This window comes from Antedon bifida, chromosome 10 (assembly GCF_963402885.1).
Source record: "Antedon bifida chromosome 10, ecAntBifi1.1, whole genome shotgun sequence".
NCBI classification, from domain to species: Eukaryota; Metazoa; Echinodermata; class Crinoidea; order Comatulida; family Antedonidae; genus Antedon; species Antedon bifida.
In genome coordinates, this window is record NC_136235.1 from 13469865 (window position 1) to 13495307 (window position 25443).

At 32.6% G+C, this 25443-nt stretch overlaps 3 protein-coding genes and 1 long non-coding RNA gene across 4 annotated transcripts; 3 read left to right on the plus strand and 1 right to left on the minus strand.

The window, feature by feature from the left end:
• The first annotated feature begins 966 nt into the window (after positions 1-966).
• Positions 967-4867, plus strand: LOC144854501 (uncharacterized). The gene is made up of 3 exons (XM_078712456.1): positions 967-1386; positions 2119-3804; positions 4006-4867. The coding sequence occupies exons 1-3, from the start codon at positions 967-969 to the stop codon at positions 4048-4050; spliced, it is 2151 nt and encodes a 716-aa protein (XP_078568582.1). The 3' UTR covers positions 4051-4867.
• A 2638-nt stretch (positions 4868-7505) lies between these two features.
• Positions 7506-8325, minus strand: LOC144854666 (uncharacterized). Its single transcript, XR_013614655.1, has 3 exons — positions 7916-8325; positions 7684-7760; positions 7506-7527 (listed from the first exon to the last, which is right to left on the minus strand). It is a non-coding gene; the product is annotated as an uncharacterized LOC144854666 (long non-coding RNA).
• Positions 8326-11463: 3138 nt separating this feature from the next.
• On the plus strand, positions 11464-17034 carry LOC144854502 (uncharacterized). Its single transcript, XM_078712457.1, has 3 exons — positions 11464-12223; positions 12566-14307; positions 15394-17034. Exons 1-3 carry the CDS (start codon positions 11464-11466, stop codon positions 15442-15444), a joined length of 2553 nt encoding a protein of 850 aa, XP_078568583.1. The 3' UTR covers positions 15445-17034.
• A 3522-nt stretch (positions 17035-20556) lies between these two features.
• Positions 20557-23762, plus strand: LOC144854503 (uncharacterized). The gene is made up of 3 exons (XM_078712458.1): positions 20557-20956; positions 21827-23397; positions 23681-23762. Exons 1-3 carry the CDS (start codon positions 20557-20559, stop codon positions 23714-23716), a joined length of 2007 nt encoding a protein of 668 aa, XP_078568584.1. The 3' UTR covers positions 23717-23762.
• The last annotated feature ends 1681 nt before the right edge of the window (positions 23763-25443 follow it).

The following is a 25443-nucleotide window of genomic DNA, read 5'->3' on the forward strand; positions in this document are numbered from 1 at the left end:
CTATTGTCATTATGGTTTTATGTACGATCTACTACATACTTATTTTATAGCTTTGGATAACAATAGATTCAACAATTGTCTGTCTATAAGATATTGTATATAAAAAGAGTACTATACCTTTAAAAGTGAACGATAAGGCAACAATGGTTAAAGCCTAGTTTCTAAAGATTATTTTTAAAGGCACTATTTTGAGCTTCGTTGTATACTTATTTACCATGCACCAGTATATATATATATATATATATATATAGATTTCCTCATCTTTAAGTTTCAGTATATCACCGGGCGGTTTAGAATTAATGTTCATTGCCTGATGATCAGGCAAAGAACATTAATTCTATATATATATATATATATAAATCCAAAGGCAAATTACTGAAAAATGACAATGCTGTGGGTATCAGTGGCTGGATCTCAATGGAGATACAAAAAAAAGCGAAAAGCTAAATCAAAACGATAAAGTAAAACAGCCAGAAAAGTTAGCAGAGCTTTCGGGCAATACTTTATTGACTACAAATTTGTTTCGTATGCTAGCAAAGCTAACAAACTCGTCAGGTCAAAAGTACAACCATAACTGACACAGCTCTACAGGGTTACATAACATGTATGGGCAGGAAGTCGGATTGTTCAAAATTGCCTATTGTTTGTGGTTCATTTTTTACATTGTTTTATAATTTTCCATTTAATATTATAGTGTATCTTTGAGTCCTTGAGAGTCCATATATTAAATGAAAAATAGTACCAGTTCAAGCAAAATTTTTCAAATACAGATCGAAAGCTACTGGACAATACAATACTGTCAAAAGTAACAGGGTAAGTATGAAATTTACCGGATTCTCGATCAGATATGTAGAAAAAATGTTGACCAATAACATTAGATGTTGTTAAAGATATGTTAATATTGACATTATTTTATATAGCACACGATTTGATGCTACTCAGCCAAGGTAAAGATAGTCCTTTGAGATGGATAAAAACCATTTGAATTACTTGAGAGGATTTGCTGAGTCTTTCAAGCGAAGTTTTAACATGCGAGTTTTAGCAGACGATAATGAGATTAAAGAAGCTCATAAAACTGCTCAAGAAAGAGGAAAAATACCATTTAACAGAACCAAGGTTCTTATTCTTGGTGATCATGGTGCCGGGAAAACGTCGACTTGTAGGCGTTTTCGAGACAAAGATTTTCGGCCAGAAGAGCCTAATACAATCGGAATAGAAACAAACACAGTACAGGCGAAAGTCAGTGATGTTAATAGTAAATGGTGTGAAGTAACAAACACTCCTTTAGAAGATTATGAAAGTTCAGCAGCATGGTGGACAGTATCACGTGTTCTTAAACAGAGCAAACATAAGCTACCAAAGGCACTTAATAAATATGATAATGATGTAAATGTGTCGATCCGAAAAATATTTGAGGACATAACTTACCTGCTGTTTCAGTTTATTCCTATGACTATAATTTTCTGGTTTGGTGGACTTTCTTTCGGGTTCGGACCAGTTGCATGGTTATACATTATTTATCTTTCAAGAATGTATGATGTTCACAGTGCCTATCGCTTTGGTTGTGGGTACACAATATGTATGGTATTCATAGACAGTGCTACACAATTGAATGAACAATTTGCCCAGCAACCTATCGTTGAGTTAAATATATGGCTTTATATGACTGTTGTTATGGTTGTTTGCTTGTATGGGTTGGGTTCGTTCCTTGTTGGTGTGCTTATGAGCGCAGGTGGTAGGACTGGTATTTGCTTAGCTTTTTGTCTCATGGTACATCCAAAACAGAATATTATTTCTATTGAAGTTTTTTTAGAAAAAATATCATTCATTTACAATATAATATACATTGAGTTTGTAATTGCTGCAGTTATTTTAATGGTTATTTTTAGAATTATGCATACCAAAATATTTTCACTTAGTCGAACAAAGTTGGTCTTTGCATTTATACTAAATATAATGCTTATAACAACAGCAATATATTTTGGAAGCCATAATTTTGTTGACATATTTACATTTTTTTGCTTTATTTCCTTGGTGTTTTTTATAATTTGTGGAGTTTTTATAGGAAGGAAATTTGTAGCGTATGACTATTTCCCTGAACACTACCTTTTTAAAAAGGCTATTGGGTTTATTGCTGGGATTTATATTGGCAGAATGTGTGGTTGGAAATTTGACAATTTTAACCATCTAACTAACGTAGAGAAAGACTATAACGTTTCAAAATATTTGCTTAAAGTTTTGTCATTTGTTGCACCAATTGTGTTTTTTATTATCTACGAGTGGCATTCTTACATGAAAGTAAAATCTACGTCATCAATACCAGTAGTGCATATCAGAAAATCAATGAAAGCAGATCTACGAAACGAATGTTACATTGACGCAAGATTAAGTTTATGGGATTTTGCAGGACAAGAAATGTACTATAATACACACCATCTGTTTATGCCAAAGCAAGGCGTATACTTGGTTGTTTTCAATGCTGTAGCGGCGATTTCTAATCCTCATAGACATATTAAACGGCTACAATTCTGGTTACAATCTATTGCTATGCATGTTGATATTGAGAATGTTGTAGTGTTTCTTGTAGGAACAAGAAGAGGAAGTGTACGTAATGCAAATGCGTTTTCCACCTTTGAGAGATTTGTAAATGCACATCTTTACAAAAGGTTTTCAAGATTGCTTGCTTTTCATCCAAGTGGACGACTTTGCTTTTTTATTGAAAACGCATTCAACGTTGATAAGGAGCTTAACATCTTACGAGAACGAATATATAATGAAGTAACAAAATTGAAATACTTTTGCGAAATGTTTTCTGTAAAGGACCTATTATTTAAAAACACTTTAAATCAATTTCGACATAGACAGTGTATTATTGCGAGTGTAAACGATATTGAAAATGAATTAAGGTTAACAAGCAAAATCTTTGTGAAATATGAGGTGCGTCAACTTCTGAATTTCTTTGATAAATCTGGAGATATCATATACAATGAACTTGATGAACTACTTCAGAATTATGTTGTTTGTGATCCTCAGGTATTAATAGACATTCTGAAATTATTAGTGAATGTACCTGAACCACACAAAAGAAACAGATTCGTGTCTGATCTTTGGCAGAGATTACTGGAAACAGGAATTGTAGACAGTAGACTTTTAGAACATATCTGCCGAATGAAAGGAATTTGGGGAATGTATCCATTTGTGATTCGGTACTTGGTTGGAACACATCTAATGTTTCCACTTACAATAACTAATCAAGTTGATCAAGTTGGAACATTTTGTCTTCCTTGCAAATTGCCCAAAATTGAGTTACAACAACGTAAACTTGATGTTGATCATACTTCTGATATATTTTATTTCGATTTTGGTGAAATGTTACTGGAATTTGTATTTCTTCGACTTATTGCAAAATGCTGCAATGTGTTTGATTGGAATAACATTTATTATAACTGTGCACGGTTCAGAGGAAGTGAAACATGTTTTTTTCAAATAAACACTGAAACAGTTTCTTCCGATAGTATTTTCTTATACAATAGACATATCATCAAACTATCAGTGTCTAAAGAAATCCCGAGTCAGTCAGTAAATATCTTACAGAAAATGCACACTTTCATTGAAGAAATAATCTTACAGACGTTTAATCCGGATTACTTTCATGATCAGTATCTTTTTGGTCCAGTGTGTGAAAGATGTAGTTCATTTGATGGAATGATGTGTTTGGTGAATCTTGTTGGAATAAGCAAAGATGCTTCTGCATTGAATGAATACAGAGTGGATGAATACCACAAAGTTTATCGCAAACCAGATGTAACTATTTATCTTTTGCTTGTTTTTTTATATTAGGCCTACTATAATGTTTGCTTTTTTATTTCACTCCAAAGTCTCCATGAGAGGCAAGATAGCCACATAGCCATAGTAATATGTTACGCGGCCATATTCCAATGTGTGTATACAAAGATAAATCATTTGTAAATTATTTTAATTTTAAACGCCTTGTTTTTTTTTCAGTTCCGTTTTACCTGCAGTAGACCGACAACGCTCATCAAACAATAAGACAGTGTATGTATGTATCTTCTGTATCCAGTCAGTTGTATATTATATACATGCATGCAAATAGTACAGTAAATTAACATAACTAGTTGGTACGCTCGCTTCGCTCGCGTCCCATCTAAGTCGTTCCCACAGATGGTTCTCGAATACACAGTCATTTCAACGTAAAACGATTTCAAATGTACGTATCGTAGTACTATAATAATTGTCGTTTATAGAAACGAATAAATAGACACGATGATTTATGCATTTAACTAGTACTGGAAATTACTTCATAAAGAGAAACTTTATGAAGCATCCTCGTATTCATATGTGCGGGTATTTTTCAGTATCGACATCCATTAGACAGTAGGCCTATACCACGATCGGAAAACACCCCTATTTGGGGCAAATCGTTGAACCTAAATTCGTTTTAATTGTCAAAAACTAATTATCTAACTTAACCTAATTAAGGTTATCGTTTTAATAATTAATTGATATATAGATGCCAATCTGTTCGTTTAAACACACCTAATTCAAAAAAGACTAACACAAAACATGTGTACCATTTTTAATGTGTTTCTTTGTGAACATACATCATTTTTTGGTTATGTATATTATTCATAGTTCAAGCTGGTATCGTCAAGTAATAATATATATAACGTACACCTATAGGCCTAGAGTTTTGATTTTATAAATACTTAAAATTAAACATTATTATACACAAATCAACTGAATTCACTTATATAACAAGCAGGGTAGCATTGCTATTACCATTTATTGTTTTATGTATGCTCTACTACATGCTTATTTGATACCATTTGATAACTATACCTAGGGACTTAAGGCGAATATATCTTTGTTTATAAAATTCCTTTTTGTGACTGTATACTTAAACTACTAAGTGGATAATTACTTTTAAAATAATTTTTTAAAACATAGATTATTCTAAAGATTATTTTTCTTGAGCTAATGTATTGCTATTGAGTAAGAAATGAATGCCATACATTACAAACAAAAGAACTGATATGTAACCTAGTATATGATAGTAACATGTTAAAAGTAATATTATATTAAATAAATAAATAATAATGAAAAGTCCATTATTATAAGTTATATACTTATGTTGTGCTTTTGCCATAGCTTTATTGAGAGAGATGCAATGAATTATAATTAAAGAATCCAATCAAATCAAAGTAGATTCTGATATTCCAGCGCAAAGAACTCCGATCCGATTTTATGAGAAAAGCAAAGAGAGCAAGACGACAACCCGAAAACCAGCTGGAAAAATGTATAGAAAATGATAAGAAAAAAATAAATAAATAAGTCATGCACACAACAAGCGTTCTGAATAAGTCAATTTGTTTCTTCATGTTCTTTTGTCTCTTAAAAAATACTTATAAGTATCATCTGATTTCCGTCTGTTTGCTGATGGCAAATGTATTTCGTTCCTTCTTCTAGAGTGCTATTGGGGCTTTGTCGACAATATTATAATGTATAATAGTATGTTTGTAAGGTTTTTATAATGTAGGCTTATGCCTTTGTCATTTAAAGAATAAATGTCAGGGATTGACGAACCCGGAAATAAATTGGTTTGATTCAATGGTTAGTTCGGTACGTTATTTGTTGTACGTTTGTTGGTTGTGTATCTACACATGGATCACTGTTTGCCAGTAGTCCAAATGGAGAGAGGAAGATTGAGTAAGTATCGATAAAGTATGAACTTCAAGATTTTAAGCAGATAGACGAGTTTCGATTTATTGTTTGGACATAGAAGATAGTAATTAACCTAAGTTCTTAAACGGTACGTGTTGCTCCGAGTCCTCGAATATATCCGGCATTAAGGAAATAAATTGTACTGATCACTCAAAGGATATTAAGGCTACTTAGTAGGCTTGGGTGAGATTACAATCAATTTATACTTTAAACATTATCCATTTCAAGAAGTAACTTTGATTCCTTGCATGTTAATGTTGTCAAATGTATATAGCGCTTTTAACAATTGTCCCAAAGCGCTTAAAAATACTATGGGAGAAACAGATTGAATTACAAAGAACAAAAAGGTGGCTAAGGCTACTTTGTAGGCTTGGGTAAAATTACAATCAATTTATACTTTAAACATTATCCATTTCAAGAAGTAACTTTGATTCCTTGCATGTTAATGTTGTCAAATGTATATAGCGCTTTTAACAATTGTCCCAAAGCGCTTAAAAATACTATGGGAGAAACAGATTGAATTACAAAGAACAAAAAGGTGGCTAAGGCTACTTTGTAGGCTTGGGTAAGATTACAATCAATTTATACTTTAAACATTATCCATTTCAAGAAGTAACTTTGATTCCTTGCATGTTAATGTTGTCAAATGTATATAGCGCTTTTAACAATTGTCCCAAAGCGCTTAAAAATACTATGGGAGAAACAGATTGAATTACAAAGAACAAAAAGGTGGCTAAGGCTACTTTGTAGGCTTGGGTAAGATTACAATCAATTTATACTTTAAACATTATCCATTTCAAGTAGTAACTTTGATTCCTTGCATGTTAATGTTGTCAAATGTATATAGCGCTTTTAACAATTGTCCCAAAGCGCTTAAAAATACTATGGGAGAAACAGATTGAATTACAAAGAACAAAAAGGTGGCTAATGCTACTTTGTATAGACAAGTTCTATTTCTCCTGAAATATGGTGTAAGAAGCATTTTTGGGTAGAAGCTGGGATCCACTTGATTTAGGATATTTCGACCTCGCTGATTACGAATATGGTGGATCCCAAGCAAAATTCGGCCATCTAAGCCCTTAATTTGCATAATTCAAAATGGCGGCCATTTTTTATAATTACCCTATATCTTGAGAACCACTAGTCACAGATAATTAATTTTGGTGTCAAAATGTTTTAAATATATGTTTTTATATTCACTTTAATGAGAAATTTTGTCAAAAAATGGATGCAAGTCTTATTTCTGACATTTTGACCCTTGACCTTGATTTATTGTATCTCAGTAACCAATAATCGGAGAGACACGAAATAGGGCTCAAATTGTTCAGAAACTATACATTCATATTTATTATAATGAAATGTTTTTACAAAAAATGGCCGATTTTACAACTATTGACCTTTGAACTATTAGTCAAATATAATAATATAACTGGTCTTATGACATTTTTTTTCTTTTAAAATTGTATAAAACATGTGTGTTTCTATCCAGTCTAATGGCACATTTTGTACAAGAATGGCCGATAGTATGGTTATTGACCTTTGAACTACAGCATAGGCCTACTGTATAATAAATAAAATTGCATAACTATGAAATTATTTATACACAATAATAATGAGTAAAATTATAAAATTCACTGCCATCAAATATGATGTGTTATGATTTATATAGATTACAAAAAAATGCGAACGCGCAAGTTACATTTGGAAATTACCTGCCATCAATATGATGGAGTATGATTATAGATTTTTAAAAATGTGAACACGTCAGCTACATTTGGAAATTACCTGCCATCAATATGATTATGATTGTATAGATTTTTTTTAAAATGTGAGCACGTAAGCTACATTTGAAAATTACCTGTCATCAATATGATGGATTATTATTATAGATTTAAAAATGAATTTTAACACGTCAGCTACATTTGGAAATTTGGAAGTTACCTGCCATCAATATGATGGATTATGATTGTATAGATTTTAAAAAAAAGGTGAACACGTAAGCTACATTTGGAAATTACCTGCCATCAATATGATGGATTATGATTATGGATATTTAAAAAAGAATTTGACCACATAAGCTACATTTGAAAATTACCTGCCATCAATATGATGTATTATGATTATATAGATTTAAAAGAAAATGTGAACACGTAAAGCTACATTTGGAATAAACATGTTAAGGGCATCAGTTTTGATCGTTCATGCAAAGGTTTCCGTCATCTTTAGCGTTGTTACAGCGGCATAAAGCTGTACATGGTAGTTTTGACTTTTTGCACCTACATCTATTGGTTATGCATCGTGTCTTGCATCCACAATAAATCATCTCCAACGAAGCAGTAGGAATAGCTTCATTTTTCAGAAGCACTAGTTGAAGTTTACCATTAGATAGCTCCCAACCAAAATTTGTTGGTGATGGCAAATGCTGGATTGGCAATACAGCTTTTTTCCATACGAGTGCTTGGAAGTGTTCTCTTTTTATATGCTGGTGCACTGCATCGCTTGTTGGAGGTAATGCCTCTGTTTTTTGTTTTTTTTAAACATGGCATGCCTAACTTAAAACTGTCGATAAAGGGCACCACCAGACAAAGACACACAGACCAATTCGTCGAATTATAGAAAGTGGTGAGATACCGCTGACAAATTGCTGGTCAAACTTTTTGGCATTACAAGAATAAAGCAGATCTGGTACGATTTCTATCAGATGAGTTGATTCGTCAAGCTCCTATAGACAAAGAAATTGTCACAGCTGGTGGATTTATGGAAGAATCAGTTGTTAAATCATCAAAAGTCTACACGAATACGTTGTCTCTGGTCGCAGATCATGAAGAAGTGGACACGCGACTTGTTCTTCATGCTGCCAATGTCCGATACGACACAGTTGTAGTTGCTTCTAGGGATACAGACGTACTAGTGATTCTAGTGTCTCACTACCAAAGCATGGTATCCAAAGATATATGGATGATGACAGGGACATCCAAAAAAAGAAAGTATCTTCCTATAAAAGACATTTTTTAAGCCTTCAAAGTATGCAAAAACACTGATTCCATTTCACACTATTACTAGATGCGATACTACCACATATCTAAGTGGTCACTCAAAGGCATCGGCATGGGAAGTTACTAATTAAAGACCTGGGAGAACAACCTATCAGTGACCAAGTTATTATGAAATCGGAAAGATTCATTTGCTATACGTTTACGGTGTTGGTCAGGTTAAAAGTAGGCTACCAATGAAGTTAGGCATGCCATGTTTAAAAAAAAACAAAACCAGAGGCATTACCTCCAACAAGCGATGCAGTGCACCAGCATATAAAGTGCACACTTCCAAGCACTCGTATGGAAAAAAGCTGTATCGCCAATCCAGCATTTGCCATCACCAACAGATTTTGGTTGGGAGCTATCTAATTGTAAACTTTAACCAATGCTTCTGAAAAATGAAGCTATTCCTACTGCTTCGTTAGAGATGATTTATTGTGGATGCAAGACACGATGCATAAACCAATAGATGTAGGTGCAAGAAGTCAAAACTACCATGTACAGCTTTATGCCGCTGTAACAACGCTAAAGATGACGGAAACCTTTGCATGAATGATCAAAACTGATGCCCTTAACATGTTTATTCCAAATGTAGCTTAAGTGTTCACATTTTCTTTTAAATCTATACAATCATAATCCATCATATTGATGGCAGGTAATTTTCAAATGTAGTTTACGTGTTCAAATTCTTTTTTAAATTTATAATAATAATCCATCATATTGATGGCAGGTAATTTCCAAATGTAGCTTACGTGTTCACCTTTTTTTTTAATCTATAAAATCATAATCTATAATCATAATCCATCATATTGATGGCAGGTAATTTCCAAATGTAGCTTACGTGTTCACATTTTTAAAAATCTATAATCATACTCCATCATATTGATGGCAGGTAATTTCCAAATGTAACTTGCGTGTTGAATTTTTTTTTAAATCTATATAAATCATAACATAATATTTGATGACAGTGAATTTTATAATTTTACTAATTATTATTGTGTATAAATAATTTCATAGTTATGCAATTTTATTTATTATACAGTAGGCCTATGCTGTAGTTCAAAGGTCAATAACCATACTATCGGCCATTCTTGTACAAAATGTGCCATTAGACTGGATAGAAACACACATGTTTTAAACAATTTAAAAAGAAAAAAAATGTCATAAGACCAACATTTTCAGAGTTATATTATTATATTTGACTAATAGTTCAAAGGTCAATAGTTGTAGAATCGGCCATTTTTTGTAAAAACATTTCATTATAATAAATATGAATGTATAGTTTCTGAACAATTTGAGCCTTATTTCTTGTCTCTCCGATTATTGGTTACTGAGATACGATAAATCAAGGTCAAAGGTCAAAATGTCAGAAATAAGACTTGCATCCATTTTTTGACAAAATTTCTCATTAAAGTGAATATAAAAACATATATTTAAAACATTTTGACACCAAAATTAATTATCTGTGACAAGTGGTTCTCGAGATATAGGGTAATTATAAAAAATGGCCGCCATTTTGAATTATGCAAATTAAGGGCTTAGATGGCCGAATTTCGCTTGGGATCCGCCATATTCGTAATCAGCGAGGTCGAAATATCCTAAATCAAGTGGATCCCAGCTTCTACCCAAAAATGCTTCTTGATTCGTTTTCTAGGCCGTTTTTTGAGAAATGGAACCTGTCTAGTAGGCTTGGGTTAGATTACAATCAATTTATACTTTAAACATTATCCATTTCAAGAAGTAACTTTGATTTCTTGCATGTTAATGTTGTCAAATGTATATAGCGCTTTTAACAATTGTCTCAAAGCGCTTAAAACTAAAGATGGAAGAAACAGATTGAATTACAAAGAACAAAATGGTGGGTTTTTAAAGTTTTGACAACTTCAATAGATTGTGCATTTGAATTGAATTAGGAAGATTGTTCCACAGTTTAGGAGTAAACAGATGTACTATAGTAGTGGACCTAAGATCTACGTATAATTAAGGGGGAAATATATGATGGTGATTTGGGCATGGTTTATTTATACAATGTTTACTCAATGTTATAGAAAAAGAAACAAATTTAAACATTTAGTATTAAACAACGATGGACAATGAATGCCTACTGCGTATATTTTCAATCGGTAATCGGAATGAATTGTCTAATGGTAGGTCTGTTTTTGCTGCTCGTCACCAGTACAAATAATGTATTTACTTTAGACATTGGATATGTGCATGATTGTTAACGTGCAACACAATGTAAACGGACACGTTTCGTTGAGGTTATGTTGGTTATAAAATAAAGATAAACATCACGATAACCAAAAACGTCATCGTTATTCAATGGTGTTTGACAGCAGACAAATACTGACAAATGTCTGCCGTAACATAACCTAATGTACTCTACTGGCAAACCTCTAGACGGTTACCCTGTCCTAATGGTAGAATGAGCACTATCATCCAAAAGAAACAACGTCCTTCCCACACGACAACTAATGTAGACATGTATTAATTAGCATCATTCGTACTGTTGCCCTATAAACTAAAAATAAATAACAATACAAAAACTATGTTACAAATTACTATGTCTTGACACTTTCCATTTGAATGCTTTATTAAGATAAAATCTTCTTGTTATAGAAAAATACAAATGAGGAGAGGAGCCTTTCTTAGATAAATAAATATCAAAAAGGAAATAACCAGCAAAATGGATGAAAAGGGGGTGGAACACTTGAAAGGATATGCTGAGTCGTATAAGCGAAGTTTTAACATGCGAGTTTTAGCAGACGATACTGAGATTAAAGAAGCTTACAAAACAGCTCAAGAAAAAGGAAAAGTACCTTTTAACAGAACTAAGGTACTTATTCTGGGTGATCATGGTGCTGGAAAAACCTCGACTTGCAGGCGTTTGCAGAGTAAAGAATTTCATCCAGAGGAGCCTAGTACAATCGGAATAGAAACACACACTGTTGAGGCGAACGTTAGTGATGTTAATAGTAAATGGTGTGAAGTGACCAGCACTCCACTTGAAGATTATGAAAGTTCAGCAGCGTGGTGGACTGTATCACGTGTGCTCAAACAGGGTAAAAATAAGGTAACAAATGCTCGTGGTTGGTCCGAAAATAATCCACATGTATTAATACGAAAATTACTGGAGGACACATGTTACATAATGTTGTATATTGTTCCTTTCATGACTATACTTTGTTTTGGTGGATTTACATTCGGGTTTGGCCCAGTCGTGTGGTTGTACATTGTTTGTGTTATGGCAATATGTGATGTCCACAGTGCATATCGATTTGGTTGTGGATTAGCTATATTTATGGTAATATTAGATAGCGCTACAAAATTAAATAAACATTTTTTAAACTTACAAAGCATAGACTCAAATATATGGATGTATGTGTCTGCGGTGATAGTTGTTAGCATTTATGGAGTTGGTTCGTTCCTTATTGGTGTGTTTATGGGTACAGGCGGAAGGACTGGTATCTGCATAGCATTGTGCTTCATGGTACATCCAAATCAGACTGATATTTCCATTGACAGTTTTTTTAAAAAATTATCATTTCTTTATAATATAATATATTATTTTAAATTCCTATTTTCGGCAGTTATTATAATTGTAATTTTTAGGAGCACTAACAGACACATATTTTCATTAAGTCGAAGGAAGTTGATTATTCTGTTAATGATTAATATAATTTGTATTATTACAGCAATATACTTAGGAAGGAACAATTTTGTTGAAATATGTATTTTATTTTGCTTCATTGCAATTGTCTTTTCCATAATGTGTGGGGTTATATTAGGAAGAAAGATTGTAGCCTATGGCTATACACCTGAGAATTACATTTTAAAGAAATCAACAGGGTTTATTGCTGGAATATGTTTAGCAAATGTATGTGGTTGGAGATTTGAAAATGTGTTTAATTTAAGAGATGTTCATAGCCATTCCAATTCACAGTATATATTTGAATTGATTTTATTTTTTGCCCCAATTACTGGGTTTTTTATCTACGAGTTATTATCTTATGTTAAAGTAAAAACTACGTCATCAATACCAATAGTACATATCAGAAAATCAATTACAGCAGATCTACGAAACGAATGTTACATTGACGCAAGACTAAGTTTATGGGATTTTGCAGGACAAGAAATGTACTATAATACACACCATCTGTTTATGCCAAAGCAAGGCGTATACTTGGTTGTTTTCAATGCTGTAGAGGCGATTTCTAATCCTGATAGATACATTAAACGGCTACAATTCTGGTTACAATCTATTGCTATGCATGTTGATATTGAGAATGTTGTAGTGTTTCTGGTAGGAACAAGAAGAGGAAGTGTACGTGATGGAAAAGCGTTTTCTACTTTTGATAAATTTGTAAATGCACATCTTTACAAAAGTTTTTCGAGATTACTTGCTTTTCATCCAAGTGGACGACTTTGCTTTTTTATTGAAAACTCATTCAATGTTGATACGGAGCTTAACCTCTTACGACAAAATATATATAACGAAATTATAAAACTGAAATACTTTTGCGAAATGTTTTCTGTAAAATACCTATTGTTTAAAGAAACTTTAAATGGATTTCGTCATAGAAATTTCATTATTGTGAGTATAAAAGATATTGAAGATGAATTAATGTTAACAGCAAGCACCATTTTTGTAAAATTTGAGGTGCGTCAACTTCTGAATTTCTTTGATAAATCTGGAGACATCATATACAATGAACTTGATGAACTACTTCAGAATTATGTTGTTTGTGATCCTCAGATATTAATTGATATTCTGAAATTATTAGTGAATGTACCTGAACCACACAAAAGAAACAGAGCCTTATCTGATCTTTGGCAGCGATTACAAGAAACAGGGATTGTAGACAGTAGACTATTGGAACACATTTGCCGAATGAAAGGAATTTGGAGAGTTTATCCTTATGTGATTCGGTACTTGGTAGGAACACAGTTGATGTTTCCACTTACAATAACTAATCAAGTTGATCAAGTTGGAACATTTTGTCTTCCTTGCAAATTGCCCAAAATTGATTTACAACAACGTGAATTTGATTATATTGATTGTACTTCTGATATTTTTTATTTCGATTTTGGTGAAATGTTACTGGAGTTTGTATTTCTTCGACTTATTGCAAAATGCTGCCAAGTATTTGATTGGAATAATATTTATTATAACTGTGCACGGTTCAGAGCAAGTGAAACCTGCTTTTTTCAAATAAACACTGACACAGTTTCTTCTGGCAGTATTTTCTTATATGATAGAAATCTCATCAAACTTTCAGTGTCTAAAGAAATTCCGAGTCAGTCAGTTAATATCCTACAGACAATTCTTACTTCGATTGAAGAAATAATCCAACAGACTTTTAATCCGGATTACTTTCATGATCAGTATATTTTTGGTCCAGTGTGTGAAAGATGTAGTTCTTTGGATGGAACGATGTGTTTGGTGAATCTTATTTTATTAAGTAACGATGTATCTGCATTGAATGAATACAGAGTAGATGAATATCACAAAGTATATCGTAAACCAGAGGTAAATATATTTATTTTAATTTGTGAATATTTGGCTTTGATTTTTGTTCTCTTTAGTGAGATGTAAAGCCGTAATTTTAAAGGACTGGTTAATGGAAGTTTGTTTTTGTTTGCTAAGTGAAAACAGACATATTAGTAGCATTGCATATGTTTTACAGTAAACAGTTTACGTGAAAGGAAATATTTGGAAAAACATAGCAACGTTTTAATTTCAGCAACGTTTTCACTCGTCTTAACATAACATAACATAATTACAATGCACGATGCAGTTTCACTATTTTTATACTGTATGGTGAAACCAACATTTACGTACTTATTCCATAATACTTTAAAGTTAAATTGATGTACCGGTACTTGACGTTTAAATAAATTAATATGGTCTAGTAAAAGTATCAGAAATACAACACTACTGTTAGTGATAAACAAGAAATATTTCTTACAAAAAACGCCGCTCGTTTCGATACATTATTTTCCCGTGTATTGAACATCCTCATAGACAACGTGACTTCACGGCATGTGAGAAAATTCTTCCGCAGTGTGTTGATTCGCGTCAACCAATCAAAGGACGAGAATCCAAAATCGTTCAACCGTGAGCCCTCGTCTCTCTTCCCAGACGTACTTTGGGTCGAACAGCATGGACCTATACATTATTCGAGTTTACAAAATCCCTAAACTCGTAGTAAATAGCTTTCGCGATGATAATAGTTTCCTAATGATTCCGTTCTCTTGATTATAATTGCTTAAAGGCGCGGCGCGAAAAAACATGGGGTGTATGTGTGTAACTACTTGAAGTGGAGTTGTGACTTGGTGGTTATGATGCTTGGCTACCACTCCAAGGGTCCTGGGTTCAAGTCCGGTCACATGTCAGGATTTTTTCTAAGGACAAAATTACAACTCCACTCCCAAAGACTTGTAATAAGACTTTGTTGATGTAGAGCATCTTGTGTATATGTTTGTCTTGTGAACCTGTAAGGGTCCCTAATGATCAGCAATTGCTGGATGGATCACCCTCAATAAATATGGTAAAAAAAAACTGTAAATATGTTTATTTAACCTAACTTAATTTTAAAATGTTTTAATTTTACAGTTTAGTTTTACATGCAGTAGACCGATAACCACTAGACAAGTTGCTATTTGAGAAGTTGCCTACAATTAACTTTATTCAGATGGCTAGCTGGTACCAATCACTAAATGGCGATTGCATATACACATACGTATCTCCTACATGCGGCAAGTTGTATACAGATATTTGCTTAATGTTGTCTGCCATTTGTTGCATTCAATTTGCAGTGCAGTGTTTCTTTTAGGAACAAGAAGAGAAAGTGTACGTGATATAAATGCGTTTTCAATTTTTGATAAATTTGTAAATGTACATCTTTACAAAATGTTTTCAAGATTGCTTGCATTTCATTCAAATGGAAGACTTTGCTTTTTTTAAATTAAAAACTCATTCAACATTGATAAAGAACTTATCCTCCTACGACAAACATTTATAATGAAGCTACGAAATTGAAATACCTTTGTGACAAGTTTTCTTTAAAACACTTTAAATGGACATAGACAGTCCGTTATTGCGAGATTAAAGATATTGAAAATGAATTAAAGCAAGATCAACAAACAAAATCATTGTGAAATTTAAGGTGCGTCAGCTTTTGAAGTTCTTGGATAAATCTGGAGATATCATATGCAATGAACTTGATGATAATACTTCAGAATTATGTTGTTTGTGATCCTCAGATTTTAATAGACATTCTGAAATTATTAGTGACTGTACCTCAGCCACACAAAATAAACAGAGCCGTGTCTGATATTTGGCAGAGATTACTGGAAACTGATTTGGTAGTTGGTGGGTACACAGTTGATATTTCCACTTACAATAACTAATAAATTATTACATACACATATTTCATTTGGCAATTTTGTGATTGTTAAGATGCCAATAAGTACATTAGCCTGCAGTATATATATGGTATGTACTTGGATTGAACGAAACCGCAGATGTGTGCCCAGTTCAACGGATACAAAACATTCCACCAGCTCATTTATATAACCCTGGGAGAATTAGTCCATATCCATGGTATTACTAAGCATTGCTGCTATTGTCATTATGGTTTTATGTACGATCTACTTCATGCTTATTGTATAGCGTTGGATTTCAACAAAAATTGTCTGTGTATAAGATTCCCTTTTGTAATATTGTATACAAAAGAGTACTGTACCTTTAAAAGTGAATGATGAGGCAACAATGGTTAAAGCCTAGTTTCTGAAGATTATTTTTTAAACGCACTATTTTGAGCTTCGTTGTATAATTATTTATTGTTGTTACTTAAATAAATATATAAATATATATTTAATACCAGTAAAAATATATATATAATCTTTATGTTAAACTTACTTCAGTAATTTAAAATTATTATTTAAAAAAAATATATTAGTTAGTCCAATAGTTTAAGGTTTCACATGTTATGTATTGGACCTTTGTCCTGTCTTCATGTTGTTTGTAATGTACTTAACTAATTGGTGGCCGGTAAACGAGCTTCTTCATACAAGCATTTGTACAGTATTTGAAATGATTTGAAACTGAAACTAAATTGAAACTAAAACTTATGCTTTTATTAGCTTTATTGAGAGAGAAGCAATTCTCATTGCGGAATACAATAAAATCAAAGCAGTGTAAAGGCTTTTCTTTGTTCTATTGACTTTAGGTATCTATTGACATTTGTGTGTGTATATATAATGTATATAAATTATTTATATAATAGTATACTAAAGCGGAAATCAGAAGACTCTACACCTTCGTTTCCTATACTAGCTCTTTAAACTTAAAGAAGCAATCGATTTTGAATACTATATCACATGACTACCAGTACCAGTTCAGGCAAAATTATTCAAATACAGATCGAAAGGTACTGGACAATACAATACTGTCAAAAGTAACAGGGTAAGTATGAAATTAACCGGATTCTTGATCAGATATGTAGAAACTACTAATCTATATATAAATTAAGGGCAACATTCGGTAAATCGCGCGTTACTTCTATAATGTTTACTCGATGGTATATAAAGTTGGTTCGTACTTTCGGTACTGATTTTAACCACCTGATGTAACCCTGTTTACTAATTGAGTTAGATAATTAGTTATTGACAATTAAAACGAATTTAGGTTCAACGATTTGCCCCAAATAGGGGTGTTTTCTGATCGTGGTATACACTGTCTAATGGATGGATGGTCCATCTTGAAAAATACCCACACACAATAATACGAAGATGCTTCGCATTTACCTATCTCCTTCTGCGATACTTGTTTTAATAGCTGAAAACCGGTTGAACGGCTCGAGTACAGAATCATAATGTTGAAGACAGGCCGATATACGTTTATACAAATGTTTTAATTTCCGATGAATGGAACATTCCGATCTAAGTATTAAATCCCAAATGTTCTACTGTATTAGTGGTATATTATCTATGGGACTATAAAACATGACAAAATATTTCGTTACTGAATGGATAAAGAATATATTTAAAAATTGTTCCTCTTTGTACCCATCCTCTTCCCCCATCCCATAACCCTAATGTTGCATACAAAACACAAAAAAGACTCATTTTGTGTGACAGGTTTCTCTTTCGGAAGTAATTCCCAGGGTGCTAATTTTAGTTGACAATGTATTATAGTCCTGCGGTACGTTTGAAATCGCCAGTTCTTAGACGCTGAAATAACTGTGTATTCGAGAACCATCTAGTGTTAACTACCGTAAATCTTCTAATAGTAACCCCCTTCTAATAGTAACCCCCCTCCTAATAGTAACCCCCCTCCTAATAGTAACCCCCCTTCTAATAGTAACCCCCCTTCTAATAGTAACCCCCCTTCTAATAGTAACCCCCCTTCTAATAGTAACCCACCTTATAAGCCAATCTATAGTAATAACCCACTACTCAAATAGTAACCCATGGGGGTTACTATATTAGAGTTACATAAACTATTGACAATATGACACTAAAATCAACATTTGTTTATTATATATTTTTCGTTTTTGATGCAGCCGTATATTTCAGTTCAACCAAATTTGTTTATTCGTACTGTTTTATTATTTTGCTATGAGTTGCTGACCGAAAAAGTTGGGGGTGGGTTACTAATTACAGGTGCCTAATTTAAGAGTAGTATTAGTAATAATAACCCACTGTACTTAAATAGTAACCACCTTTCTAATAGTAACCCACTATAAAAAAAAACAATCAAAGAATAATAACCCAGGGTTACAATTAGAAGATTTACGGTAATTTGACTAATAACACTGATTTCGCATCGTGATATTCTACAAAACACTTGATTTTCATGTTCCCACCTAACTATCTCGGCTATTATAAATCGGATTTATTTGGATAGTAGCTCAAAATAAACTGTAGACAATACTGAACATTATGATATATGTTTGAAATTGTAAAGTTACAAAAAGTATGTGTCATTTTACGTTTTAAAACTCACCATCCATTGCCCGCTGACAGTGTGAGGTCAATTTTTTACCTATTTTCTAAAGCACCACAGTGTTTTATTTGCAATTTAAGATCACTTGTAAGTCATCAATCATTTTGGATAGTTTCTTAAAAGAAAGCTGAATATTCATAGATTCCTTACATACTTTTCTTATGAGCATTAGCTTAAAATAGACTGTGTCAAAATAGCAAAATCTATTTTGAAAAAAATCCAAGCCTTCACTTGACAGACCGTTGGATTGTAGCTAAGGTTGGGGTTAATTTTTCATTATATAATTGTAAGTTGCATTTTAATTTTTATATCATTCTAATGTTTGATATATAAGGAACAATTATTAGGTGTTATTTAGTTATATATGTCGTGTTTTATATTCACAATTGCCAAATTAAGATACCTATGTTTGAGTGCTAGCGAGCTGGGATCTACCATTTTTCACTCGGGTAATGGTTATGATTATCTTTCTGTGACCTGTTTAATGAATAGATGGTAATTATTACAAAGTCTGGAAATGTTCACACTTTACTAGTTTATGTCATTTTAATTTCTTTGGTTAAAAAATGTAATCAATAATTATGAAAATTAGTTGTAGTCATAATGGTTGACCCCCCTATATAATGGACGATGACAAGACTTGGGTTGCATGAACTTGGTATGAACCTATAAGTAGATAAACAGCTCAATAGGTACATATTAAAAATCACTGTTTGGTTGCAAAATTTACACCAAGAGATTCACATGAATGTTTTAATTTCCGATGAATGGAACATTCCGATCTAAGTATTAAATCCCAAATGTTCTACTGTATTAGTGGTATATTATCTATAGGACTATAAAACATGACAAAATATTTCGTTACTGAGTGGATAAAGAATATATTTAAAAATTGTTCCTCTTTGTACCCATCCTCTTCCCCCATCCCATAACCCTAATGTTGCATACAAAACACAAAAAAAAGACTCATTTTGTGTGACAAGTTTCTCTTTCGGAAGTAATTCCCAGGGTGCTAATTTTAGTTTACAATGTATTATAGTCCTGCGGTACGTACATTTGAAATCGCCAGTTCTTTGACGCTGAAATAACTGTGTATACGAGAACCATCTAGTGTTAACTACCGTAAATCTTCTAATAGTAACCCCCCTTCTAATAGTAACCCCCCTTCTAATATTAACCCCCCTTCTAATAGTAACCCCCCTTCTAATAGTAACCCCCCTTCTAATAGTAACCCCCTTCTAATAGTAACCCCCCTTCTAATAGTAACCCCCCTTCTAATAGTAACCCACCTTATAAGAATCTATAGTAATAACCTACTACTCTAATAGTAACCCATGGGGGTTACTATATTAGAGTTACAAAAACTATTGACAATATGACACTAAAATCAACATTTGTTTATTTTATATTTTTCGTTTTTGATGCAGCCCTATATTTCAGTTCAACCAAATTTGTTTATTCGTACTGTTTTATTATTTTGCTATGAGTTGTTGACCGAAAAAGTTGGGGGTGGGTTACTATTTACAGGTGCCTAATTTAAGATTAGTAATAATAACCCACTACTCAAATAGTAACCACCCTTCTAATAGTAACCCATCATAAAAAAAAAGCAATCAAAGAATAATAACCAAGAGTTACAATTAGAAAATTTACGGTAATTTGACTAATAACATGTTCGTTGTTAAAGCTATGTTAATATTGACATTATTTTATATAGCACAAGATTAATTTGATGCTACTTAGCCAAGTTAGAGATAGTCCAATAAGATGGAAAAAAACCATTTGAATTACTTGAGAGGATGTGCTGAGTCTTTCAAGCGAAGTTTTAACATGCGAGTTTTAGCAGACGATACTGAGATTAAAGAAGCTTACAAAACTGCTCAAGAAAGAGGAAAAGTACCATTTAACAGAACCAAGGTTCTTATTCTGGGTGATCATGGTGCCGGGAAAACCTCAACTTGCAGGCGTTTTCGAGACAAAGATTTTCGGCCAGAAGAGCCTAGTACAATCGGAATAGAAACAAACACAGTTCAGGCGAAAGTCAGTGATGTTAATAGTAAATGGTGTGAGGTAACAAACACTCCTTTAGAAGATTATGAAAGTTCAGCAGCATGGTGGACAGTATCACGTGTTCTTAAACAGAGCAAACATAAGTTATCAAAGGCACGTAATAAATCTGATAATGATGTAAATGTGTCGATCCGAAAAATATTTGAAGACATAACTTACCTGCTGTTTCAGTTTATTCCTATGACTGTAATTTTCTGGTTTGGTGGACTTTCTTTTGGGTTCGGACCAGTTGCATGGTTATACATTATTTATCTTTCAAGAATTTGTGGTGTTCACACTGTCTATCGCTTTGGTTGTGGGTACACAATATGTATGGTATTCATAGACAGTGCTACACAATTGAATGAACAATTTGCCCAGCAACCTATCGTTGAGTTAAATATATGGCTTTATATGACTGTTGTTATGGTTGTTTGCTTGTATGGGTTGGGTTCGTTCCTTGTTGGTGTGCTTATGAGCGCAGGTGGTAGGACTGGTATTTGCTTAGCTTTTTGTCTCATGGTACATCCAAAACAGAATATTATTTCTACTGAAGTTTTTTTTGAAAAAATATCATTCATTTACAATATAATATACGTTGAGTTTGTAACTGCTGCAGTTATTTTAATAGTTATTTTTAGAAGTATGCATACCAAAATATTTTCACTTAGTCGAACAAAGCTGGTCTTTGTATTTATACTAAATATAATGCTTATAACAACAGCAATATATTTCGGAAGTCATAATTTTGTTGACATATTTACATTTTTTTGCTTTATTTCATTGGTGTTTTTTATAATTTGTGGAGTTTTTATAGGAAGGAAATTTGTGGCGTATGACTATTTCCCTGAACACTACATTTTTAAAAAGGCTATTGGGTTTATTGCTGGGATTTATATTGGCAGAATGTGTGGTTGGAAATTTGACAATTTTAACCATCTAACTAACATAGAGAAAGACTGTAACCTTTCAAAATATTTGCTTAAAGTTTTGTCATTTGCTGCACCGATTTTGGGTTTTATTATCTACGAGTGGCATTCTTACATGAAAGTAAAATCTACGTCATCAATACCAGTAGTGCATATCAGAAAATCAATGAAAGCAGACCTACGAAACGAATGCTACATTGACGCCAGGTTAAGTTTATGGGATTTTGCAGGACAAGAAATGTACTATAATACACACCATCTGTTTATGCCAAAGCAAGGCGTATACTTGGTTGTTTTCAACGCTGTAGCGGCGATTTCTAATCCTCATAGACACATTAAACGGCTACAATTCTGGTTACAATCTATTGCTATGCATGTTGATATTGAGAATGTTGTAGTGTTTCTTGTAGGAACAAGAAGAGGAAGTGTACGAGATGGAAATGCGTTTTCCACCTTTGAGAGATTTGTAAATGCACATCTTTACAAAAGGTTTTCAAAATTACTTGCTTTTCATCCAAGTGGGCGACTTTGCTTTTTTATTGAAAACGCATTCAACGTTGATAAGGAGCTTAACATCTTACGAGAAAGGATATATAATGAAGTAACAAAATTGAAATACTTTTGCGAAATGTTTTCTGTAAAATACCTATTATTTAAAAACACTTTAAATGGATTTCGACATAGACAGTGTATTGTTGCGAGTGTAAACGATATTGTAAATGAATTAAAGTTAACAAGCAAAATCTTTGTGGAATATGAGGTGCGCGAACTTCTGAATTTCTTTGATAAATCCGGAGACATTATATACAATGAACTTGATGAACTACTTCAGAATTATGTTGTTTGTGATCCTCAGGTATTAATAGACATTCTGAAATTATTAGTGAATGTACCTGAACCACACAACAGAAACAGATTCGTGTCTGATCTTTGGCAGAGATTACTGGAAACAGGAATTGTAGACAGTAGACTTTTAGAACATATTTGCCGAATTAAAGGAATTTGGAGAGTGTATCCTTATGTGATTCGGTATTTGGTAGGAACACAGTTGATGTTTCCACTTACAATAACTAATCAAGTTGATCAAGTTGGAACATTTTGTCTTCCTTGCAAATTGCCCAAAATTGAGTTAAAACAACGTGAATTTGATTATATTGATCATACTTCTGATATATTTTATTTCGATTTTGGTGAAATGTTACTGGAATTTGTATTTCTTCGACTTATTGCAAAATGCTGCAATGTGTTTGATTGGAATAATATTTATTATAACTGTGCACGGTTCAGAGCAAGCGAAACATGTTTTTTTCAAATAAACACTGACACAGTTTCTTCTGGCAGTATTTTCTTATACGATAGAAATCTCATCAAACTTTCAGTTTCGAAAGAAATCCCGAGTCAGTCAGTAAATATCTTACAGAAAATTCTTACTTCGGTTGAAGAAATAATCAAACAGACGTTTAATCCGGATTACTTTCGTGAAAATTATCTTTGTGGTCCAGTGTGTGAAAGATGTAGTTCATTGGATGGAACGATGTGTTTGGTGAACCTTGTTGGAATAAGCAAGGATGCTTCTGCATTGAATGAATACAGAGTGGATGAATACCACAAAGTTTATCGGGAACGAGAGGTAATTGTATTTATTTGAATTCTGTGCATATTTGTTTTTCTTTCGTAAGTCGAATTGTTTAAGAACTAGTAGACCTACTGATGGGAGTTTTCACTCCACTTAACATAATTGCAATGTACGATGTAAGTTCAATACTTTTATAGTGTATAACAATTACACAAAGATTACTGAGAATGTAATTCTACAAGCGGTCTTCCAAGAATATTTCGTCAAGTTTGCACAACAATCAATACTCTATTTTAACCTTAACTTAATTTGGTTTTAAAATGCTTTGATTTTGCAGTTCAGTTTCACATGCAGTAGACCGTTAACCACCTAGTCAAGATTCGAGAAGTTAATGTCTACAATTAGCTGGTACCTATAACTACTGTAGATATGCGGTCACTGATTAGATAAGTGTTTTTTTAATATTTATTTTTTATAATATAAGACCTACATAGAATATGTTACATTGTGTTCTAACTTGGTTCATCGCACATGACATTCCCTGAAAATCATGATAATGAGTAATATAGTTTGAACATCGCATCAATTTAGAAATACCTTGTTATTGAAACCAAAACATAGTTAATAATAAAATAGACATATACAATATTATAAGACAAGAAGTAACTACTAAATAAAGTATTATTTTCATTAATGTTAAGTAAGTTCCATAATGATAGAGACTGTAATGTATGTTGGTAGTACTGTACAATGTATTTATAGATGTTTATAAGAATTACCACGTGTTAATAAATTATAATCTATAACCCTGATAATGAAACAGAACATGTGTTTTTTTAAATTGAATATGTGTTGTCTGCATCGCTAATTATGTTATGTAACAATACTGTATATAGGCCACATACACAAAGTGAACCTTCTATGTTTATTGAAGACGAACAAACACAATTATTATTATTATTGGTAATATGTTTTTGGGCCCTTCTTAAAGGTAGGTTCCAGGAATAAAATTTCTAATCGTTTACTTGTAATTATTAGAGGTAGATATTGTACTTGTACAATTTTGTGAGTGTAATAATTTGTTGATTTATATCTGAATAGGAAACGGCAATTGGCAGTAATAATGTAATTACGGTACTTTATTTGAATAGTAGCCTTAGTGGAGAGAAAGAGGTTGATTTACAAACTTATAAAGTATCAATCCAAGATTTACCTATATGTGAATACTTGCGAGCTGGGATCTACCATTTATCACTCGGGTGATGGTTATGTTTATCTTTCTGTGACCTGTTTAACGAGTAGATGATAATCTAAATATAAATGTACGTAAGGGAAAAATTCGGTAAATCGCGCGTTATTTCTAGAATGTTTACTCGATGGTATATTAAGTTGGTTCGTATTTTCGGTACTGATTTTAACCACCTGAAGTAACCCTGTTTACCAATTAATTTGAGTTCGATAATTAGTTATTGAAAATTAAAACGAATTTAGGTTCAACGATTTGCCTCAAATAGGGGTGTTTTCCGATCATGGTATACACTGTCTAATGGATGTCCATCTTGAAAAATACCCGCACACAATAATACTAGGATGCTTCGCATTTTCTTATCTCCTCCTACGATAATTGTTCGAGTACAGCATCATAATTTTGAAGACAGGCCGATTTTCTTTTAAAAGTACTATTTTGATAGATTTAATATACGTTTACACAAATGATTGATTTGCGATGAATGGAACATTCCAAATTATTTGGTTTAACCATGGAGGTATAGGTTTAACACAAGTTGGTAAGTTTATGGACCCTTAGAGAATAAAGTAAATACCTATTAACCACTTTTGTTTGCCATTTGAATCGCAAATTTCTTACTGTGAGTGTTAGTACTGTTAGATATAATATAAACATATATAAAAAATAAACTGTATTACTGTGAATGAGGGAGGCCCTACTGTTAGATTAAAAACACATAATATACAAATAAACTATATTACTGACAGTTGCTTCTCAACGTTTGTATTAATTAAAGAATACAAAAAATAAAATAAACGTCGTAGTGGTGTATCGTCACATGTACTTTACTATTTCAATCGACTATGACAGTT

Excerpts from the sequence above, each read along its gene's own strand:
- LOC144854501 (XM_078712456.1), top strand. The coding sequence starts at position 967 with ATGGATAAAAACCATTTGAATTACTTGAGAGGATTTGCTGAGTCTTTC. Across the intron at positions 1,387-2,118 it reads TTAATAAATATGATAATGAT|GCTATTGGGTTTATTGCTGG; the intron begins GTAAATGTGTCG and ends CTTTTTAAAAAG. Across the intron at positions 3,805-4,005 it reads AAGTTTATCGCAAACCAGAT|TTCCGTTTTACCTGCAGTAG; the intron begins GTAACTATTTAT and ends TTTTTTTTTCAG.
- LOC144854502 (XM_078712457.1), top strand. The coding sequence starts at position 11,464 with ATGGATGAAAAGGGGGTGGAACACTTGAAAGGATATGCTGAGTCGTAT. Across the intron at positions 12,224-12,565 it reads CCTTATTGGTGTGTTTATGG|GAAGAAAGATTGTAGCCTAT; the intron begins GTACAGGCGGAA and ends GGGTTATATTAG. Across the intron at positions 14,308-15,393 it reads AAGTATATCGTAAACCAGAG|TTTAGTTTTACATGCAGTAG; the intron begins GTAAATATATTT and ends TTAATTTTACAG.
- LOC144854503 (XM_078712458.1), top strand. The coding sequence starts at position 20,557 with ATGGAAAAAAACCATTTGAATTACTTGAGAGGATGTGCTGAGTCTTTC. Across the intron at positions 20,957-21,826 it reads ACATAAGTTATCAAAGGCAC|TTTTGTCATTTGCTGCACCG; the intron begins GTAATAAATCTG and ends ATTTGCTTAAAG. Across the intron at positions 23,398-23,680 it reads AAGTTTATCGGGAACGAGAG|TTCAGTTTCACATGCAGTAG; the intron begins GTAATTGTATTT and ends TTGATTTTGCAG.